Source organism: Lynx rufus, unplaced genomic scaffold (genome assembly GCF_022079265.1).
Source record: "Lynx rufus isolate CCGP_SWC_20201006 ecotype Redwood Valley unplaced genomic scaffold, mLynRuf1.p SCAF_35, whole genome shotgun sequence".
Lineage (NCBI taxonomy): Eukaryota > Metazoa > Chordata > Mammalia > Carnivora > Felidae > Lynx > Lynx rufus.
The window spans coordinates 2,283,855-2,307,999 of record NW_025814851.1 but is presented as its reverse complement, the minus strand read 5'-3'; the positions used below and the strand labels follow the sequence as shown (position 1 = coordinate 2,307,999).

Here is a 24,145-nt window from a genome sequence, read left to right as displayed (position 1 = left end):
AAATATTCCATGCTCATGGATTGGAAGAACAAATATTGTTAATATGTCAATACTACCCAAAATAATCTACATATCCAATCCAATCCCTATCAAAATAACACAAGCATTCTTGTCAGAGCTAGAACAAACAATCCTAAAATTTGTATGGAACCACAAGACCCCAAATAACCAAAGCAATCCTGAAAAAGAAAACCAAAGCTGGAAGCATCACAATCATGGACTTCAAGATGTATTACAAAGCTGTAATCATCAAGACAGTATGGTACTGGCACAAAAACAAACACTCAGATTAATGCAACAGGATAGAGAACCCAGAAATGGACCCACAAACCTATGGTCAACTAATCTTTGACAAAGCAGGAAAGAATATCCAATGGAATAAAGACACTCTCCTCAGCAAATGTATTGGGGAAACTGGACAGCAACATGTAGAAGATTGAACCTGGACCACTTTCTTGCACCATATACAAAATAAATTCAAAATGGATAAAAGACCTAAACATAACACAGGAAGCCATCAAAGTCCTCAAAGAGAAGGCAGGCAAAAACCTCTTTGACCTCGGCCATAGCAACTTCTTACTGAACAAGTTTCTGGAGGCAAGGGAAACAAAAGGAAACATGAACTATTGGGACCTCATCAAGATAAATAGCTTCTTCACAGCTATGGAAACAATCAGCAAAACTAAAAGGCAACCAACAGAATGGGAGAAGATATTTGCAAATGACATATCAGATAAAGGGTTAGTATCCAAAATCTATAAAGAGCATTTCAAACTCAATACCCAAAAATCAAATAATCCAGTGAAGAAATGGGCAAAAGACATGAATAGACACTTCTCCAAAGAAGATATCCAGATGGCTAAAAGACACTTAAAAAAAAATGTTCAACATCATTCATCATCAGGGAAATACAAATCAAAACCACAATGAGATACCACCTTAAACCTGTCAGAATGGCTAACATTAACAACTCAGGCAACAACAAATGTTGACAAAGATGCAGAGAAAGAGGGGCCCTTTTGCACTGCTGGTGGGAATGCAAATTGGTGCAGCCACTCTGGAAAGCAGTATAGAGGTTCCTCAAAAAATTAAAAATAGAACTACTCTACAACCCAGCAATTTCACTACTAGCTATTTATCCAAACAATATAGGAGTGCTGTTTCGAAGAGGCACATACACCACAATGTTTATAGCAGGACTGTGGACGGTAGCCAAAGTATGGAAAGAGCCCAAATTTCCATCCAATGATGAATGTATAAAGAAGATGTGGTGTGTATATATATATATATATATATATATATATATATATATATATATATGATGGAATATTACTCAACAATGAAAAAGAATGAAACCTCACCATTCACAACAACATAGATGGAACTAGACTGTATTACACTAATTGAAATTAGCAGAGAATGAAAAATATATGACTTCACTCACATGTGGAATTTCAGATACAAAACAGATTAACATAAAGGAAAGGAAGCAAAAATAACATAAAAACAGGGAGGGGGACAAAACATAAGAGACTGTAAATACAGAGAACAAACTGACGTTGCTGGATGAGTTGTGGGTGGGGGGATAGGATAAATGGGCAAGGGTATTAGGAGGACATTTGATGGGGTGGGCACTGGTGTTATATGTAGGGGATGAATCACTGGATTCTACTCCTGAAATCATTATTGCATTATATGCTAACTAACCTGGATGTAAATTTTTAAAAAAGTAAACATTATGAAAACTATATGCCATGAAATTGGACACCCTGGAAGAAATGGATAAATTACTAGAAACATATAAACTACCACAACTGAAATAGGAAGAAATAGAAAATTTGAAAAGATCAATAAAAAGGGGTGTCTAGGTGGCTCAGTCAGTTAAGCATCCAACTTAGGCTCAGGTCATGATCTCATGGTTCATAGGTCTGGGCCCTGCATTGGGCTTCATGCTGACATCTCAGAACCTGGAGCCAGCTTCGGATTCAGCTTCTCCCTCTCTTTCTGTCCCTCTCCTGCTTGTACTCTGTCTATAAATAAATAAATAAATAAATAAATTGGTAAACACATGCACACACACACAAACAAAACAAACAAAAAACTCCACCAAACAAAAGTCCAGGGATAGATAGCTTCACAGGTAAATTTTACCAAACAAACTTTTTTTTTTTAATTTTTTTTCAACGTTTATTTATTTTTGGGACAGAGAGAGACAGAGCATGAACGGGCGAGGGGCAGAGAGAGAGGGAGACACAGAATCGGAAACAGGCTCCAGGCTCTGAGCCATCAGCCCAGAGCCCGATGCGGGGCTCGAATCCACGGACTGCGAGATCGTGACCTGGCTGAAGTCGGACACTTAACCGACTGCGCCACCCAGGCGCCCCCCAAACAAACTTTTAAAGACAATACCTATTCTTCTCAAACTATGTTTTAATATAGAAATGAAAGGAAAACTTCCAAAGTCATTCTATGAGGCCAGCATTACCCTGATACTAAAACCAGATAAAGACACCACAAAATAAATTCTCAAAAAAATACTGGCAAACTGAACCCAAAAATACATTTACAAAAATCATTCACAATGATTAAGTGGGATGTATTCCTGGGTTGCAAAGGTGTTTCAGATTTGCAAATCAATCAATGTGATATATTACATTAATAAAAGAAAGGATAAGAGCCATATGATCATTTCAATAGACGAAAAAAAAGCAGTAGACATCCATTGATGATAGAAACCCTGAACAAAGTAGATTTAGAGGGAACATACCTGAACCTGAACATAATAAAGGCCACATATGAATAACCCACAGCCAATATTACCCTCAATGGGAAAAATTGACAGCTTTTCTTGCATGGTCAGGAACAAGGCAGGGATGTTCACTCTCACCACTGTTTATTACCATAGTACTGGAAGTACTGGATGTCCTAGTCACAGCAATCAAACAAACAAACAAAAAGAAATTAAAGGAATCCAAATCAGTAAGGAAGAAGTAAAACTTTCACTATTTGAGATGACATGATACTCTGTACAGAAACTTGAAAAGACTCCACGAGAAAAACTGCTTAATGAATAAGCATTAAAATTGATATAAGCATATAAAAATGAATTAATGAATAAGCATTTAAAAAAAACTGATAAATGAATTCAGTAAAGCCACAGGATCCAAATCCACATACAGAAATCTGTTGCATTTCCATATGCTAATAATGAAATAGCAGAAAGAGAAATTAAGGAAACAATTCCACTTATAACTACACTAGAAATGATAAGATACCTAGGAATAAACCTAACCAAAAAGGTGAAAGACCTGTACTCTGAAAAGTATAACACACTGATGAAAAAATTTGAAAAGGACACAAAGAAATGGAAATACATTCCATGATCAAGCATTCGAAGAACGCATATTGTTAAAATGTCTATACTACCGAAAGCAATCTACACATTTAAGGCAATCCCTATCAAAATAACACCAGCATTTTTCACAGAGTTAGAATAAACAGTCCCAAAATTTCTATGGAACCACAAGAAACCTTGAATAGCCAAACAATATTGAAAAAGCAAAGCAAATCTGGAGGCATCATAGTTCCAGACTTAAAGTTATATTACAAAGTTATAGTTATCAAGACAGTATGGTACTGGCACAAAACTAGACACATAGATTAATGGAACAGAACAGAGAACCCAGAAATAATCCCACAACTATAGGTCAATGAATCTTCGACAAAGCAGGAAAGAAAATGGGAAAAAGTGTCTCTTCAACAAATCATGTTTGGAAAATTGGACAGCAACATGCAAAAGAATGAACTGGACCACTTTCTTATACCATACACAAAAATAAATTCAAAATGAATTAAAGACCTAAATGTGAGACCCAAAGCCATAAAAATCCTAGAGGAGAATACAGGCAGTAACCTCTTTGACATCGCATGTAACAACTTCTTTCTAGATAAGTTTCCTGGGGCAAGGGAAACAAAAGCAAAAATAAACTATAGGGACTTTATCAAAATAAAATGCTTCTGTACAGTGAGGGAAACATTAAAAATATTCCAAAAAGCAACACTTTGGAATGGAAGATATTTGAAAATGATATATCTGATAAAGGGTTATATCTAAAATATATAAGGAATTTATAAAATTCAACACCCAAAAGCCAAATAACCCAATGAAAAATGGGCAGAATACATGAAGAGATATTTTTTCCAAAGCAGGAATACAGATGGCCAACAGACACATGAAAATATGCTCAACAGTTCTGATCATCAGGGTAATGCAAATCAAAACTACAATGAGGTATCAGTTCACACCTGTCAAAATGGTTAAAATCACCGTGACAATAAACAAAAGTTGTTGGCAAGGGTTTGGTAAAGGAGAAACATCTTGCACTGTTGAAGGGAATGCAAACTGGTGCAGCCACTGTGGAAAACAATATGGAGTTTCCTTAAAAAGTTAAAAAAAAAAAAACCTAGCCTATGATTCAGCAATATCACTACTAGATGTTTATGCAAAGAATATGAAAATACTAATTCAAAGGGATACATGTTCCCCAATGTTTATAGCAGCATTATCTCCAACAGCCAAATTTTGGAAATAGCCCAAGTGTCCATGGACTGATGAATGGATAAAGAAGAGGTGTGTATATATGCATACACACACACACACACACACACACACACACACACACAGTGTACACAATAGAATATTAGCCATAAAAGGAATGAAATCTTCCCATATGCAACGACATAGATAGAAGTGGATAGTATTATGCTAAATGAAATAAGTCAGAGAGAAAAAAATATCATGTAATTTCAGTAATGTGTGGAATCTAAGGTACAAGCCAAATGACCAAAGAAAAAGAGAGAGAGAGAGAGAGAGAGAAGAGAGAGAATGAGGCAAACCAAGAAACAGACTCTTAACTATAAAGAACAAACGGATGGTTACCAGAATGGAGGTAGGTGGGAAGATGAGTTAAATAGGTGATAGGGATTAAGGAGTGCACTTGTGATGAGCCCTGGGTGTATATGGCAGTGTTGAATCCCTGTATTGCACACCTGAAACTAATATTACACTGTATGATAACTAACTGAATTTAAATAAATCTTTAAAAATAAATGAAAAGGCCATACAATCCAGTTGTTCCACTGTTGGTATTTACCGAAAGAAATCAAAAACACAAATTTGATAGGATATATGCACCCCTACATTTATTGCCGCATTATTTACAATAGCCACATATGGAAGTCACCCAGTGCCCATTGATAGATGAATGGAGAAAGAAAATATGGTACATATATACAATGGAATATGGTGCAAACATAAAAAAAAAAAAAGAATGGAATCGTGCCATTTGCTACAATATGGATGGGCCTAGAGGATATTATACCAAGTAAAAGAAGTCCAACAATGAAAAAGAAATGCGACATAATTTCACTCATATGTGGACTCTTAAATACAAAACAAAATGAATAAACAAAAAGACCCTTAAATACAGAGAACCATCTGGTGGTTGCCGCAGGAGATGTGGGTGTGATGATAGGCAAAATAGGTAAAGAGTATTAAGAGGTACAAATTTCCAGTTATAAAATAAATAAGTCATGAAGATGAAAAATACAGCATAGGGAATATAGTCAAGAATATTTTAATAATATTGTATGGTACAAATGATGACTATACTTATATTGAGCACTGGGAAATGTATAGGATTGTCTATATTCTACACCTGAAACTAATATAAACTATGTCATCTATACTTTGATAATAAATTAAAATAAATAAATAACATGGTAATTTTCAGATTCTGGAATATATAACAGAAAGAATTTATGCAGAAATATCTACATAGTGTATTGGTGTATGGTCAAATGGCAAAAAAGAAAACTGCAGATCAATATGTAGAGTATGATCCCATTTATGTAAATATAATGTTGTAATATGTAAAAATAATATGTAAATATAATACTAATGATGATAATCTGCTCCACAGATGAAATTGCTTGATTATGACATAGTCCAGCTGCCCTAGAATTGAGAAGGAAAGGGGAACATAGTGAGAAGAGGAGAATAAAAATTAAAAAGGGAAAAGGAAAAGGTAATAGAAAGGAGAAGATAGAGAAATTCACATTTTTAACTGTATATAATGAAAGGGAGCATAGTTCTTAAAGAATGAGTTCCAAAGAGTGTGAGTTCTGGAACAAGACTGCCAGAGTTCATAGTGGGCCTCTGTACTTACTAGCCAGGTAATTATCAAATAGTTACCTCACCTCTCTGATCCTCAGTTTCTTCATCTGTAACATGGGGATAATAGCACCTTATTGGGATGTGCTAAATTAATCCCTGTAAAGCAGTTAATGACGGTTCTGGTACATAGTAATCACTCAATCAACATTAGCTGCTATTTTTTTTAATTTTTTAAAAATTTTTAAAAATGTTTTTATTTATTTTTGAGACAGAGAGAGACAGACATTGAGCAGGGGAGGGGCAGAGAGAGAGGGAGACACAATCTGAAGCAGGATCCAGGCTCTGAGCTGTCAGCACAGAGCCTGAAACGGGGCTCAAACTCACAGACTGTGAGATCATGACCTGAGCTGAAGTCGGAGGCTTAACCGACTGAGCCACCCAGGAGCCCCTAGCTGCTATTTTTTTTTTTTTAACCAGGCAGTGTGCAAAATTTTCTGTAGATGATGCTATTAAATTGTTACAACGACCTGGATGTAGTCTGTGAAAGCTGAGGCCATTCCCACTTGTGCTGCAGTTGCTTCTGAGTTTTATCGTCCTCCTTTTATAGTTGAGGGAAGCCAAGGGTCAGAAAGGTGATTTTGCTCAAGATGCTATAGCTACATATTGATTATCTGATTCCAAAACCCAGCAGGCTCATTTAACTATTCCAGAGGAGGAAGAGAAAGAAAATAGGAGAGAGGTAGTGCTAAGTGATGGGGTTGGGTGATAGGGGACTACACTGGGTTTTATCTCTAGCAAAAGCCTGAGATACCTTTGGGGCCAATGGATAGCCTGGCCAGCAGGAGAGAAGGGTGGAGCTGAGCCAAGGGGGGAGGGATAAATGCCAGGTCCTGACTCACAGCACCCACCCGTCGTTCGTTCGTCCTCAGTGCAGGGCAACAGGTAAGAGTTGCTTTCAGCCTGGGTGCACTCTTTCTGGTCTTCTGCCCACCTCGAGGCTGCATACGCTGACTCTCTGGCCTCACTAGATCTAACTTTGTTCCTTAGAATCTGTCATTTTCTCTCTCACTTTTCTCTCTTTTTCTTTTTTCTCTTTCTTTTCTTTATCCCCTCCTCTTCTTTCTCTTTTTTTCTCTTTATATATTTTTTGGCTTTCTTTGGTCTTTTCCTGCCTTGTTTCCCCTCCTTTGTTGGTATTTAAGATCATTCACTTCACTTCAATTCTGACACTCTAGCTTTCTCTTAATTTTCCTTTGTCTGATTTCTGTCTGTATATTCTTCTCCCAATCTTTTTTTTCTCTTTTTTATACTCTGTATCTCTCAATCTCTGTCTGTATCTATATTCCTTTTCTTCTCTGTTTCCCAGAAAAAGGTCTTGATATTTATTCCAACAATTCTCCATTTCTCCTTCACTTTGACTCTTTCTCTCTGCTCAGATGATGGCAGAGCTCGACAGGTCAGTGCCTAGATGGCCAGAGGTAGGGAGAGAAAATTGAGGGAATGTGGGGATGATGGGAAGGATGAATTGGGTAGAGAGAGATTTGAAGGAACTGAGAATTGAATAATTAGCATAAAGGGGAGAAGGTGGAAGAGGAATGTTGTGTCACTATAAGGGCCCTATGCTGAAAGTCAATAGATTTGTATTCTCACCCCAATTCACTGTGAGACCCTAGACAAGTCATTCACTCTCTGCAAAGAGGGATTGTCTTATGACTTCCACACCTCTTCTGATTTTGATTTTGTGGTCTTCTAAATTTTTGTTTCTAAAAATTTCTGGTTCTATGATTCCAAGTATCTAAAATTCTCTATGATTCTTCCATGATGGTGGGAGGATACTAGGAGGGGAAGTAAGGCCTGATGCTTCCAATTCCTGAAGAAAAGTGATTACATCTCCTCCAAACTTAACTGATTCTTGCAAAGCAGGCCACAAAGGGGAAATAGCAAGTAGTGTGGCAATGAGTGGTTTCTGGCTCTCTTCTGGGATAGAGTTGTGGTTGGCCCTTCTGATCTCTGGGACTAAAGATTGGCTGCTGACATGAAAGGGGATTTTAAGGTGCAGGGAACACCTTCAAGTAATAATATGTCATGTGGCCTGAAGTTTTACCATTATGCCTTTTGTTAAAAGCATTGTTTTAAGAAGATCCTTGGCAAGGATTATCACACAATGGGTGCATAGTTAAATGAAATGAATGAATGAATGCTCACCGGTGCCTGAAATTCCACTACAATTAGAAATCTGTTCCTTTTGTAAAGGCATTTGTCAAAGTCCAAAATCATATGTCCCAGAAAGGGGCCTGTTAGTGCAGCAGAGGGGATTGATGTCTAGAGTCAGGCTTTCAGTCAAGAAAATATGTAGTAATATTTGAATCATAGATCCATAATGGTTAAGGTATCAGTCTCTGGAGCCAGATGACCTAGGTTTGAATCGTGCCTCTCCTACTAACTAGCTTGGTCACCTGGACAGGTTACTTAATATTTGGGGGCCTCAGTTTCCTCGGGTTTGAAATAAAATTGATATTAGTGTCTACCTCACAGTGTTGTTGTTAGAATTAAATAAGTCAGTGCATGTGAAGCATTTACAACAGTGTTTCACTATTAGGACCAGATGAAATCTATGAAGTTATCTAGTCCAATGTCTATGGAGAAATTGAGGCCCAGAGAAGAAAAGTACAGAGCCCAAGTTCACACAGTATGTTGTAATAGGATAAGGACAAAAATCAGAATTGAGACAAGAATCAATTTTTATGAACTAGTCTAGTGTATCATGATGTGACTTTACTTGGATGTACCTTCACTTTCTCTACATAGAAAGTATAGAAAATAAAAATAATAGCTAACATATTTTTCAGTATTTAAAATAGGTACTGTTTTATATACTTTGTACAGATTATTTTGCCAAAACTTCACAACATCCCTGTGAAGTAAATTGTCTTTGTTATTATCTACATTTTACAGATATAAGATATAGAGAAGAGACAACTTTTCTAAGGTCTCAGAGCTAGTGAGCAGTACAGCCAGGATTCAAAAATGTCTGGCTCCCAAAGCTGGGCTCTTAATACCCTAAATTGCCTAAAATACTTTCTTGATTTAATTTTACACACTTCAGTCCCATGATAGATAGTGAAATGGAATGGAAACAGAGCTGAAGGTAACTAGACTATAAGATTATGGGTCATAAAGATGGGCAGGCAGAGTGAGGCTGGACAAACTTGAGGAAAGGAGTATCGGAACAGAGAAATTTGAATTGAAGCTTGAAAGAACTTGATAATTCAACAAATTCAAAGAAGTAGTCTGTATTTTCCCAGGTCACTCAGAATATCATTGTCAAAAGTCCCTTAGAGATGATGAGTGTATTGAATTTCTTTCACTTTTATTTTTATTTTTTTAATACGAAATTCATAGTCAAATTGGTTTCCATACAACACCCAGTGCTCATCCCAACAGGTGCCCTCCTCAATGCCCATCACCCACTTTTCCCTCCCTTTCACCCCCCATCAACCCTCAGTTTATTCTGTTTTTAATAGTTTCTTATGGTTTGGCTCCCTCCCTCTCTAATTTTTTTTCCTCCCCTCCCCCATGGTCCTCTGTTAAGTTTCTCAGGATACACATAAGAGTGAAAATATATGGTATCTGTCTTTCTCTGTATGACTTATTTCACTTAGCATAACACTCTCCAGCTCCATCCATGTTGCTAAAAAAGGCCATATTTCATTCTTTCTCATTGCCAAGTAGTATTCCATTGTATATATAAACCACATCTTCTTTATCCATTCATCACTTCTCTAAAGAAGACATCCAGATGGCCAACAGGCACATGAAAAGATGCTCAACATCACTCCTCATCAGGGAAATACAAATCAAAACCACACTGAGATACCACCTCATGCCAGTCAGAGTGGCTAAAATGAACAAATCAGGAGACTATATATGCTGGAGAGGATGTGGAGAAAGGGGAACCCACTTGCACTGTTGGTGGGAATGTAAACTGGTGCAGCCACTCTGGAAAACAGTGTGGAGGTTCCTCATAAAATTAAAAATAGATCTACCACATGACCCGGCAATATCACTGCTAGGAATTTACCCAAGGGATACAGGAGTGCTGATGCATAGGGGCACTTGTTTATACCCCAATGTTTATAGCAGCACTTTCAACAATGGCCAAAGTATGGAAAGACCCTGAATGTCCATCAACTGATGAATGGATAAAGAAATTGTGGTTTATATATACAATGGAATACTACTTGACAATGAAAAAGAATGAAATATGGCCTTTTGTAGCAATGTGGAAGGAACTGGAGAGTGTTATGCTAAGTGAAATAAGTCATACAGAGAAAGACAGATACAATATGTTTTCTTTCATTTTTATACATGGGGTGGGAGTAAACCATAATCCACCATTATTCCAAGGTAGGACAGGACCCTTCTTCCAATCTTGGGGGATTTTCTTCCCATTACATACCCCAATGTTGTTGTCATTATTGTTGTTAGTGTTGATGTTGGGAAAAGGAGTTTTCAAGAGCCTGGAACCTGGCCATTTTTTTGCCTGCCTTTCCCTGGACCATCCACCCATCCTTACCAAATTTAGCCAGAGTTAGCCCCAGCCAGATGGTCAGAAATGATTCTAAAAAGGAGTTCCCCTCCTCTCCCACACCCTGGTCTCAACTTAGGGAGTGGTCAGACCCCAATAGTGATAAATACTAGGAGCTTTATCTGTGGTCTGCAGACTCAGCCCTAAGTGCTTTGGCCTTTGCAGGCAGGCAGGGGAAAGGGGGACTCATATCTCTACATATGAGGTAGGCATTAGATCCAATTCATTACCTACCCCATGAACTAGCCATAAATGCCTTACATTTGACAGCTGATGAAAGCTATGAACCAGAGAGGGGAAGTGGCTTTCCAAGAACATCCAACAGGAAGTTGGGAAGCTGAAATTGAAGTAGGGAAAGCTAACATTTATTGAAAACTTACTGTGTGCCAGGCATTGTTCTAAAGGCTTAACATGAGTTTCATTTAGTTTTTTCAATACCTTGGCCTTTCCCAATTTCAGGGCCCATACTCCCTGCCCCACTTACTGACCTATGTTCCCATGACAGCCTGTGAATATTGTAGAGAGAATATTCTTGGATAAACAAGGGGAAGAGATTGCTTTGTGAATTAGGGGGGAAGGATGATACTCTGTAAGATATGAAGGAGGTTGCAGTATGAGGACAGGGCCATGAGTTCCTCCTGTTCATTTTTGCCTTCCAATATAAAGTCCTGTATACTGGAGGTGCTGCTACATTCTACTCAGTATCTCTTCTGGTGGTGCCAGGGCCTTAGTCTTTCCACATTCCCCCATATCTCTCCTATTGTCCTGTCCCATATTTTGTCTCACTGGCTGACATTGGACCTCCAGTTTGCCCTTTTCCTTTTAATCTATTTCTCCTTTCATGTTCATTGTCTTTATCTTTTGTATCTCTTACCCCTCCCTCATCTTAATCCTAAACCCATCTTAACCACCTCGCCATCTGTATTCTTTGATCTAGTCTCTACTCCTTTCTTTCTTGCTCAGCCTCTCTCTCATCTCCCTCAGTGGGGTTGATTTCGTCTTCCCGTAACTCTTCTGTGTTTCTCTCCCTCACGCCTACTCTCTCTGGAAGGATTTCTCCTTTATCTTTGAACCCTGCTGACTCTCTGCTCCTACTGTATTCTCTCCTCTCCTGCTCTCAGTTTTTTTAGTCTTTGTAGTTTCTGTAGTTACTTCCATCTCTCATGTCCATTTTATATCCCTCTGTCTGTCTCTGCCTATACCTCTGCTCTGTCACTCTCTCTCTCTCTCTCTCTCTCTCTCTCTCTCTCTCATCTAAGCCTCTTTCCTTATCCTTTTGTATTTCCCATCATCCTTTTTTCTGTTTGTTTGTTTGTTTTTTTTTTTTCTGGATAAGTCCTCCTCTCCCTGTTCATATAACTACCCTATCCCTTTTCCCTATGTTGTTGATCTCTTTCTTCCCCACAATTTCTGTCTTCTTTTTTTTAAATTTTTAAATGTTTATTTATTTTTGAGGGACAAAGAGAGACATGGAACGAGTGGGGGAGGGGCCGAGAGAGAGACACAGAATCCAAAGCAGGCTTCAGGTTCCAAGCCATCAGTGCAGAGGCAAATGTGGGGCTCGAACTCACAAGCTGTGAGATCATGACCCGAGCCGAAGTCGGACGCTCAACCCACTGAGCCACCCAGGTGCCCCACAATTTCTGTCTTCTAACTTCACCACTATCACTGTACCTTTGTTCTCTCTTACTTTCCTCTTTTTATCTTTCCCAATTTCTCTTTTCTTCTGACTCTTCTTTCACCTGCTCTTCTTTTCTTTATTCCTCTTGAGTCCCTGTTCATTCATTAACTTACTCTTAAATTCAGCAAATAGTTATTGAATGCCTACTATAAGTATTTGGTTTCTTTTTTCTGATCTTCGTTCTGTCCCTTCTCTTCTCTGTCATAGCCTCTGCCTCTTACATTAGCCCATAGACTTGTTTCCCAGACCCTTTGGGTCTTGTTTTCATCTCCTTCTCTAACTGTCCTTTTCTAAAATCCAGTTGCAAGTTCAAAGAAAGCAAAATACCAGTCTAGTGGCACATGGCCTGTAGAGCCTAAAGCCCGCCTTTTTGTCCTATTTCCCTGAATCTACTTAAGCTGGTACCTGTGGTCTCAAACTCCTTTTCCCTTGGTGGCTGGGCCTGCTCAGGAAACACTCTAAGCCAAGCCCCAGGAGCCCTGGCCAATGGCATCTGTCTGCATTAGCAGGCTGAATATTAACTTGGCTAAGGCTCATATTCTTAGAAAGATTTTTAGCCTTAAGTGTTATCAAAGAGTTGGTAAGTTGTCAGCTCTCATCCTGCCACACACAATCACACTTTAGTACTCCTCACCATCACAGAAGTGGTCAGTGGCAGTCTGAATCAGAATTCAGGCTTCCTGACCTTCAGCTGGAACTTTCCTTTATCACTTTGTCTAATGGTCATTGTCTTATTTATTCCTCCCTGATGCTCTATTGGTACATTTTTACATTGGGAAAAGTTCTTGCCATGGAAGTACATCTCTTGGGAGGGCAGCATGCACTGGGTGGGAAGGATCAAACACAGGAATGACCCTTGGCTTTTGGCCAGGCCTTCATGGTGGACTCTCATCTCTTCCACATCTTCTGCAGGACTTCGGGCTCAGTATGGTAGCAGCAGTCATGTTGCTACAGTGCTGTCCGGTGTTTTCCCGGGGCCACATAGGCCTCCTGGGCAAGATGATAAAGACTCACCAGTTCCTGTTTGGTATTGGACGCTGTCCTATCCTGACCACCCAAGGACCAACTAGTTCTCAAATCCACCTTAAGGCAACCAAGGCTGGAGGAGGTAAGAAGTTTATGGCAAATTGGAGAGAATGTTTGAGTCCTGGAGACAAAGTGCCAAGTCATACTGGCCATCATTACCTAACAAATGGGAAAGTTCATGTGAAAAGTGTCAAGGCAAATAAGTTAATCCCAAAATTCACCTGGGGTCTGACTTCTGCCAATATTTCTCACGAGAGTCTCACTCCCATCCTCTCACACTCTATATAATCCAGTCTTGCTGAAACTACTTAAAATTACCTGGATCAATTCTATTGTCTCAAGCTTCTGAGTCTTTACTCCTGTCAAATGACCCTCACCCATTCCCTGTATTACAGTATCTCATACTTCTCATGTGACACTTTACTTGAGCATCATCTATCTCCTCTGTGAGCCTTGTTTATACCTCCAGCCTGTCCAATTCCAATTCTGGGTCATGTCCACTCCCTCTTTTAGACTTTCATAGCCCATGTCCTCCCTCTCATTCCAGCACTGTTCATAATGTGTCTTCAGTGTATGCCATTTATGCCAGCCTAGAAGCTCCTCTAGCACAGGGACCAAGACTTATCTATTTCTGTATCTCTACCATAGCCTGAGATAGAGCTTTGGGATATAGTAGGTCGCAGTAATCATTGTTAAACGTATGGTTGGAAATGCATTGTTACTTACTCTCTTGCCTTTGCATAGACTCTCCATCTTGGGCCAAGAGCCACTGTCCCTTTATGCTGTCAGAACTCCAGGATGGGAAGAGCAAGATTGTGCAGAAGGCAGCTCCAGAAGTCCAGGAGGATGTAAAGACTTTCAAGACAGGTTGGAGTCAAGTGCCACCTCATCCAGCTTCTACTCCTAATGCTTGAACTCACTTTATCACAGTCCTCAGCTAGGCTAATTCAAGGTCAGCTAGTACACATCCCATGATGGGAAGTCCAGTCTTTTCCAAAGGAACCCTGGTAGGCAATAGCTTAGACAGTGTACTGAAATGTACCCTCCCCAACACACACATGTGCATAGGCTCTTGTAACTTTTAGCTATTAGTCTAAAATGAGCCCTCTAGAGTTCTTCCTCCTCTATCCCAAGTGGCTAAATGGATCCCAACAGTTTGGGTTCCCACATTTAAGCAATACCACTCTATGACAATCTGGATTTGCATGAAAGAATAAGTGCTAGAAGCAGATACATCTTTCAGAAGGGCATGAAGCCCAGGTCAACTCAATTGGTGCAGACTTGTCGTATACTCTGGGTCTAAAGTTCTTTTTTGTACAGCAAGAAAGTGAGATGCAGGATTAAAATGTGAGAGATGGCTAAGGTCCAGGAGGAGACAAGAGCTCCGATTAAGGGCCCTTGTTCCATTTTTATTAGGATCAGAAGGCTTACAAACATAGTGATGGACATGCACAAAGAGACAATAAGTCTGTGAACATTAACTTATTGGCATGAGGGAAAGAGGGGTTTAAAGATAATACAGTGTTAGGGGTTTGGGTCAATATAAAACAAAATCCTGGCGCCAGGCAGATGGTTGTTAATGGCAGACTGTGTCTGTCTACCTTAGCTAGCCTAGGGGATAAGACAGATAGAGCATGCTACCTCAGGGTTAACAAGGCACCTTTCTTTTGCTAATTAGCTCTCCTCTGGGCAACTTCACCCAGTAGCGGTCTATAGCCCTATTTGCCTGTTTACCTAAATTGGTCCTTCCTTCCAGTGAAAGCAGCTTTTTTGGGGGGTGTATCCGCCCTGAATACCTAATCTTACTTACCTCACCTACCTTTGTATTGGGGCTTTTGCCCCGCCCTCTCTATACCTGTTTACCTAATCTTGTTTACCCAAACTTGAGTGTGAGCATCCTATGGCTTTATAATTCTTTATGCCTTGTTAACCCATCAGTGCAGGCTCAGGGAATTCCTAAGCTTATTTCCCACACAGACTATTCAAGATAATCACATTTGAAAGATGATCACAGTGTTGATATTTTTCATAGGCCCTTTTGGGATATTAAAAGTAAAACTTTCAAAATTGAATTTTAATGACATTCAGAAAAGAAGAGTATGGTACACTGTCCTGCATATACCTCCCAACTGCAAGATGCAGGGTGGCAGCCCCAGTTACTTAACCCAAGGGAAAATTCTAATGAGGAAAATATAACACCTTATAGAAGGTGTCCTGACACAGGTTTCCACTTAGGGAGATGAGTAGGGGCTCCCTTTACAGAATATTTCTTCTCTCTGCAGGCTTCTCTACTTCATAAACTTGAATTTTCATGTTGTATTGAGTTTTAAAAGGACAGCACATGCTTTCTTTTTTCTCCCCTCTCCTCATGGCCAATGAATCCCACACTCTCTGTCAGACCTGCACAGCTCCCTGGCCTCAACCAGCCTAAGAAATCCATTGTCCAGTCTTCCGGAGCCAGAGCTAATTTCAGAAAAGGTCACACACCTGGTTCAGAACAACATGGTTGGTGAGTTTGATGAGGTGGATATAGAGAGGTAGGAATGTGGAAGAAGTGCTGAAGAGGCTTCTGAAATGATAGAGGAAATGTCAGTAAGTGCTTTGGAACCAAAGGGAGTCTAGGTTTAATTTTTAATGCTGGCACTTGCTGGATATTTGTGGTTTGGCAAGTAAGTCACTTCCCTTTAGTGAGATTTTAATACCTGTCTCAACAGGTTATCATGAGGAAGAAATAAAATTAGGTTTATGGAAATGTTTCTAGCTGTTTTCAAGGCTCTTTAAATACTAGGTTTACTCCTATTATTTCTTCTCTTTGCTTCCCTCAAAAACTCATCCTTTACTGAGAGCCTTTTCTTTTCCCTTTCTTGTATGTGTTTATAGTGTTTATATTAATTTTTCATAATGCAATTTGGCCTTTTTCTAATATAAAAGGAATATGAATCATTGTATTTTTCAACAGATACAGGAAAATATAAAGAGGGAAATTTAAATCACTCAGAGCTCCACCATTCACGATTACCTTTTTGTTATATTTTCTTCCAGATATCTTCCCATGACTGACCACACACACACACACACACACACACACACACACCACACACCTCCTATGCTTCCCTCCATATGCATGTTTTTTATTAGGAATGGGATTTTATTCTATCAGTTTTGTTATCTTGCTTTATTTACCTAACAATATGTCATGGGCATCATTTCATGTCCCTAAGCATAGAGCTGCATAATAATTATTAATGGTTGAAATGTCTTCTGTAGCATGGATATACCATCAATTAAGTTAATCAAGCATTTATAATTCAGGTTATTTTTCATTCAATTTTTCAACTTTCTTCTGGTTTATATTGTATGTTGGTTTTATGTACATATAAATGTACTCAATGATAATATATAGTATTATCTTAGACCCAGTATGGATATACTAGAGGTTATTTAGCTATTCCCCTATTGAGTTGTTTTTAGTTTTTCCTATTACAGTGATGTAACAAGCAACGTTGAATATACTCCTCATGCACATAGGTAAGTTTTTTTCTCTAGGATAACATTAAGAGGTGAAAATTCTTAGGGTGTAAGGTTGTGTACAATTTCAATAAATATTGTCAATTAGTGCTCCAAAGGGGTGTACCAGTTATCAAAGAGAGTATCCATATTCTCACACCCTCTCCAGCACTTGATATTATCAAACTTAAATCATTATCAACATGGGTAAAAATTTGATTTTGCAGTTTGATTTTCCTTGATTAAGCATCCTCTTCCACATTTATTGAATTTTCTATTTATATTCTTTGCCCATTTTTCTACTGGTGTGAAAAGTTTTCATAGTTATTTTTCAGAATTATTAAAAAATAAGTTCTGGGGACACCTGGGTTGCTCATTTTGTTAAATGTGGGATTCTTAATTTCAGCTCAGGTCATGATCCCCCAGTTTGTGGGACTGAGCCTCACATCAGGCTCTGCACTGACAGCTCAGAGTCTGCTTGGAATTCTCTCCCCCTCTCTCTCTCTCTGCCCCTCCCCTTCTCTCACAATAAATAAATAAATTTTAAAAAAATAATAATTAAAAAATAAGTTCTTGATGTCAATCATTTTTCTGTTAAAAATGCTGCAAATATTTCTCTAAGTATGTCAGCATTTGCATTTTAAAAACTCTTGATACATATTTCTAAACATCCCTACAGCAAAGATGTTACCAACTTACATCCCTACCATGTAAGTTGTCATTTGCAACAATCATGATTTCTGTCTCATGTATAGAGTTCTAGAGTTTAACAAATCTTTTGGCATACATTATGTCAATTTATCCTGAAAATAGTATTGCTCCATTTTGTACTAATAGCAGTTTAAAAAATAAACTCTAGGTCACTTACTTGTAGGTCACTTACTTGCTGCAAAATCTTGGTCAAGTTACCTAAACTGTCTATGTCTCCATTTTCTCATCTGTAAAATGAATATACTAATAAAACTCTCCAGGGGCATCTGGGTGGCTCAGTCAGTTAAGCATCTGACTGTGGCTTAGGTTAGGATCTCACAGTTCCTGAGTTTGAGTCTCACATTGGACTCTGCTGACAGCTCAGAGCCTGGATCATGCTCCAGATTCTGTGTCTCCCTCTCTCTCTGCTCCTCCCCCACTTGCACTCTGACTCTCTCTCTCTCTCAAAAATAAACATTAAAAAATTTAAAAAAATAACCTGTTGTGAGGAATACATGAAATAATATTTATAACATCCCTAAGAGAAGGCATTACATGTAATAGGCACTTGTTAAATACTGGTTGTAATAATATAATTAAATATTGGCTATTACTATTACTATGACTACTACTACTACCACTATCATTGCAATAACATTACTATATACCAGACATTAGTTTGGGTGTATTACATTCTGTTTGTCATCAAATGCTCACAATTCTGCAAGAAGATATTAGCCCTATTCTACAGATGAGGATATTAAAACTAAGAGAGGACTTATGACTTGCCCAAGGTCACATAACTAGGAAGTGGCAGAGAAATGACTAGAGACCAGATCTGTCGAAACTCTTTTTACTGAAGCTAGAAGTAGCGATTTCAGTAAGAAGGCTAACCTTAGAAAAAGAGAGGAGGCCATGCCAGGGGTAGGCAGCCCAAGTGATGTATGAATAAATTACTGAGTGAATAAGCAAGTGAGTAAGCAAAGGGATAGTTGAATGAAATAGTGGAGAGTTACTGTGGTTCAGTAAGTTCATGACTTATCAAATAAATGAATAAATAGAGAACTGGAGAACTCAAAATCAACAGTGCCAATGAAATATGGACTAATCAAGAAGTAATTTAAAATGAATTATTTTCATCTCCATCTCTACTTCTGCAGGGAACGATGTTTTTGATTATGACCAGTTTTTCAGGCACAAGATCATGGAGAAGAAACAGGACCACACCTACCGTGTGTTCAAGACTGTAAACCGCTGGGCTGATGCATACCCCTTTGCCCAACACTTTTCTGAGGCCTCTGTGGCCTCAAAGGATGTGTCTGTCTGGTGCAGTAATGATTATCTAGGCATGAGCCGACACCCTCGGGTTTTGCAAGCTACACAGTGAGTAGTAAGATCTGGGCCATGAGCTGTGGGAACACAGGGAATACAGAGAAGAATCAAAGCCACACATGGGAAAGGCAGAGCTAGCAGTGGAAACCTGGGTTCTACCTACCAACCCTTTTGTTCATGGTCTTCCAGCATATCTAATCCTCAGATATGAATAATGTCAATCAACAAACCATGATTTCCAAAGTCCTAATTGTCCAGTTCTATGAGAAGATGAAAGGCCAAGCAAGTCCCACTTTCCATGAGCTCTTACTTTGGTTACAGAATGAGTATTGCCAGAGATAGTGTGTGACCTCCTCTAGAAGGTCTTCCAAGCTGTTTACATTCAACCTAGCTTCTCCCTCCATCCCTGAATGCCATCAGCCTGAGAAGGAAGACCCAGGTGTCATCATTTTCTCCATCTTGCCCTCAACTTGATTACATAGGACATAGCTCATAAGGATCACTAATTCAACACTGTCCTCAATGAAGAGAAACCTGCTCAGTTCCTCAGTGCCTGACAAGGGTTTCTTTCCCCCTCTCCTTGTCTACCCTGTTTTCTCCTCGCCAGGGAGACCCTGCAGCGTCATGGAGCTGGAGCTGGTGGTACTCGCAATATCTCAGGTACCAGTAAGTTTCATGTGGAGCTGGAGCAGGAGCTGGCTGAGCTGCACCAAAAAGACGCAGCCCTACTCTTCTCTTCCTGCTTTGTGGCCAATGACTCTACTCTATTCACCCTGGCAAAGATCCTGCCAGGTAAGCCTGGGGCCTGAGTTCTGCTTATTGTTGGTATCCTGCAGTACAGCATGCAGCCTCACTGCCTTCATCACTTTTTCCGTCTATTATGAGTTCATTTCCTCCCATTGCCCTTTCTTCTTACCCACTTTGTGTATCCTCAGAGCTGGATGACTATATCCTTCTCATTTCTCCCCTTCTGCACTTAAGCTGAAGACTACTACAGAGTAGTAGTGATAGTAGTGCCCAAACTCACAGATGGTTGACACCATAAATTTATCACCTCACAACTCAACTGGGCTCTTAACACTCATAAACAGTCCTATTATGTCTCCATACTAGCTTTTTCCAAACTTTCTTCTCTTTTAAAACCTGTGACTATCTTTTCTTTCACTCTTAGCAAATAGCCTCACATCTCACATCACAAAAAAAGAAGCCACCAGACAGAAATTCTTTTAACTTACAGCCACCAAACCTACAAACATCTAATTTTTCATCTGCCCTTCTTTCATTCTTTTCTTTTACAATTTGAAGGCACATCTCTTCTGCCTAAAGCCAATCCCAGTGGATCCCATGTGGACCTAATCTTCCCAATCTCCCACTCTCTAGTTAATAATGTTCTCAACTCCTATGCCTGTCATTCTATCACAGCTCCAATCACAGATGACTATAACTCTCCACCTTTTCCATGTCAATCCTAGGTGTATATAATTTCTCAGATGGGAGCCACTAAAAATTCATGGTACCCAACCTTTACCAGGACCTGTATGGTGTCTGGCAATTCTGTTTCTATGGTCAGCCCTCCAAGTCTCCAAAGCAGTTTTGCAAATCCCCCATTCTTCTCAGCCTTCCCACACTTCCACCTCACCTTCACCCATAGCAAGTGACTTCACCTCCTTCCTCCCTGAAAATAGAAGACCCTAGGTAGCAATGTCCTCAACTCCTTGACAAAAACTACCTACAAACTCAAACATCCCCACATGTCCTCTCACTTTTTCTCTCCTGTTACAATGAAAGAGGTGCCCTTTTTCTTGTTGACTAATCCTTTTTGCTGGTGCTCTCTTTCTCCTCTGCCTCCTTAGGAACCTTGATCTATCACTTCCCTCTCTCCTTGTGTCTTCATCCTCTCCTCTTTAAACATGCTAACGTCTCTTTCATCTAAAAAAATGTCCTCTCATCAGTCTCTAGCTACTGCCCTATCTCTATCCTCCCTATAACAGACAAACTGCTTGAGAGAAGTCTCCACACTTGCTATCTACTACCTTACTTCTGTTGATTCTTCAGCACACTGTAAACATCCCCACTACTTCTCAGAAACTTTTGTGAGATCACACATAACCCCAACCAAATCCAACCTCTTTGGGATTTTTTTCAGTGAACCTCCTCTTCAATCATTAGAATTAAACTTCTTTCCATTTCTACTGCCACCATCCTAGCCTAAACCAAAATCATTTTCTTAATTCACTTTTGCCCTCCTGTATTCTTTTCTTCATGGTAGTCAGAATATTTTTTTTATGCAAACCTATCTTCATTACCCTTCTGTCAAAAACCCTGTAGTATATCCTTATTGTACTTAGGACCAAACCCAAACTTTTTATCATGGCTTCTAAAGTCCTCAATAATCTAGCTTCATTCTACCTCTTCAGTCTCATCTTTTGATACCACTCCTCTCACTCTTTCATTCAGTAACATATTTATTTACTCACTTATAATTAAGTAATGTGTCCATCTGTTCATTCAAGAAATGTTTACTCAACATCTACTGTGTACTTAGCCTTATACTAAGTACCAGAGACAGAAAGATACAAAAATATCTGATATCTTTTAGTTTTGTTGATTGTTTCCTTCCCTGTGCATAAACTTTTTATTCTGATGAAGTCCCAATAGTTTATTTTTGCTTTTGTTTCCATTGCCTCAGGAAACATATCTAGTAAGAATCTACACCCAAGGTCAAAGAGGTTACTGCCTGTGTTCTCCTCTGGGATTTTTCCTCTCACATTTACGTCTTTAATCCATTTTGAATTTATTTTTGGGAATGATGTAAGAAAGTGGTCTACTTTCATTGTTTTGCATGTTGCTGTCCAGTTGTCTCAACACCATTTCTTGAAGAGACTGTCTTTTTCCCATTGGATATTCTATCATGTTTTGTTGAAAATTAATTGACAAACAATTGCAGAATCATATCTGGGTTTTCTATTTTGTTCCATTGATGTATGTGTCTGTTTTTGTGCCAGTACCATACTGTTTTGATCACTATAGCTTTGCAATATAACTTAAAGTCCAGAATTGTGATACCTTCACCTTTTCTTTTCTTTTTTTAAAATGTGTTTATTCATTTTTGAGAGAGAGCGAGCATGAGCAAGGGAGGGACAGAGAGGGGGGGACAGAGGATCTGGAATGGGCTCTGTGCTGACAGCAGTGAGCCTGATGTGGGGCTCAAACTCTCAGACCATGAGATCATGACCTGAGCTGAAGTTGGACACTCAACCGACTGAGCCACCCAGGTGCCCCTGCTTTTCATGTTCAAGGTTGCTTTAGCTATTTGTGGTCTTTTGTGGTTCCATACAAATTTTAGAATTGTTTGTTCTAGCTCTGTGAAAAATGCTGGTGGTATTTTGATAAGGATTGCATTAAATGTGTAGATTGTTTTGGGTAGTATAGACATTTTAACAATATTTGGTCTTCCCATCCATGAGCATGGAATGTCTTTCCATTTCTTTGTGTCCTCTTCAATTTCTTTCATCAGTTTTCTAAACTTTTCAGAGTACAGGTCTTTCACCTCTTTGGTTAGGTTTATTCCTAGGTGTCTTATTGTTTCTGGTGCAATTATAAATAGGATTGATTCCTTAATTTCTCTTTCTGCTGCTTCATTATTGGTGTATAGAAATGCAACAGATTTCTGTATGTTGATTTTGTATCCTGCAACTTTACTGAATTCATTTATCAGTTCTAAGCAGTTTTTTGGCAGAGTCTTTCCAGTTTTCTATATAGAGTACTATGTCATCTGCAAATAGTGAAAGTTTTACTTCTTCCTTACTCATTTGGATTCCTTTAATTTCTTTTTGTTGTCTGGTTGTTGTGACCTGGACTTCTAGTACTATATTGAATAAGAGTGGTAAGAGTGTACATCCCTGTCTTGTTCCTGACCATACAGGAAAAGCTCTCAGTTTTTCCTCACTGAGGATGATATTGGCTGTGGTTTATTCATATGTGGCCTTTATTATGTTGAGATATGTTCCCTATAAACCTACTTTGTTCAGGGTTTCTATCATCAGTGGATGTTGTACTTTGTCAAATGCTTTTTCTGCATCTATTGAAATGATCATATGATCCTTATTCTTTCTTTTATTTATGTGGTGTATCACATTGATTGATTTGCAAATATCAAACCACCCTTGCAAACCAGAATAAATCCCACTTGATCATAGCGAATTACTTTTTAAAAATATATTATTGGATTCAGTTTGCTGGTATTTTATTGAGAATCTTTGCATATATATTCACTGGGGATACTGGCCTGTATTTCTCTGTTTTAGTGGAGTCTTTATCTGGTTTTAGTATCATGGTAATGCTGGATGCATAGAATGAATTTGGAAGTTTTGCTTCCTTTTCTAGTTTTTGAAATAGTTTGAGAAGAATAAGTATTAGCTCTTCTGCTCTGCTCTGACATGCCATGAGCTTATGATTCAAACTGAAAATCTGCTAAGTATCTACCCTGTAACTATAAGCAGAGAGATGCTACCTGAAAGAGGTGGGATTTTATTTAGACCAGGGAGAATCTAGTATCAGTCCAAGTCGACAAGCATTCCCTGGGATAAACTCCTTTCCACGGCTTGATCTTATATATTTTGATTTTATATATTTAGACCCTGCCCTCAAGAAACTCTAGGGCTTCTTGGGAAATTAAAATTTCATCCACCCCAAGATAGTGCCAAATCAGGGTTAGAATTGACTGAAGGGAAGGGCATAGGGGTCAAAATTTCAGGCAGGGTAGTCCTTTCAAGGGAGGAAGAGGTGTCAAAAAGACTTCCAGAGGAGAAGGAAGCAGAGCAGGATCTTCAAAGGGAGGGAGGGTTGGCTCTCTGCCCCTGTCAGGTCAGTCCTGAGGTTGAAGTAGAAATACCAGAACAGAAGCTTAATAAATATGCCTCTGGTTCTTCAGGGTGCACGATTTACTCAGATGCAGGCAATCATGCTTCAATGATCCAAGGTATCCGTAACAGTGGAGCAGCCAAGTTTGTCTTCAGGCACAATGACCCTGACCACCTGAAGAAACTTCTAAAAGAGTCCAACCCTAAGATACCTAAAATTGTGGCCTTTGAGACCGTTCACTCCATGGATGGTATGTACATCATAAAAAACATGATGACAATAA

General features: G+C 39.0%; 1 protein-coding gene across 2 annotated transcripts in view; it reads left to right on the top strand.

The window, feature by feature from the left end:
* The first annotated feature begins 7,044 nt into the window (after positions 1–7,044).
* ALAS2 (5'-aminolevulinate synthase 2) overlaps positions 7,045–24,145 on the top strand; it is a 26,095-nt gene continuing 8,994 nt past the window's right edge. Inside the window, exons 1-7 of one of the 2 annotated variants that reach the window (XM_047093627.1) lie at positions 7,047–7,117; positions 13,357–13,552; positions 14,215–14,337; positions 15,869–15,979; positions 18,828–19,050; positions 19,607–19,791; positions 23,933–24,112. In XM_047093627.1, coding sequence (XP_046949583.1) covers positions 13,372–13,552; positions 14,215–14,337; positions 15,869–15,979; positions 18,828–19,050; positions 19,607–19,791; positions 23,933–24,112 — 1,003 coding nt within the window. In that variant the 5' untranslated portion in view covers positions 7,047–7,117; positions 13,357–13,371. Of the gene's footprint in view, positions 7,118–13,356; positions 13,553–14,214; positions 14,338–15,868; positions 15,980–18,827; positions 19,051–19,606; positions 19,792–23,932; positions 24,113–24,145 lie in introns of both variants that reach the window. The other variant, XM_047093628.1, reaches the window with a different exon arrangement.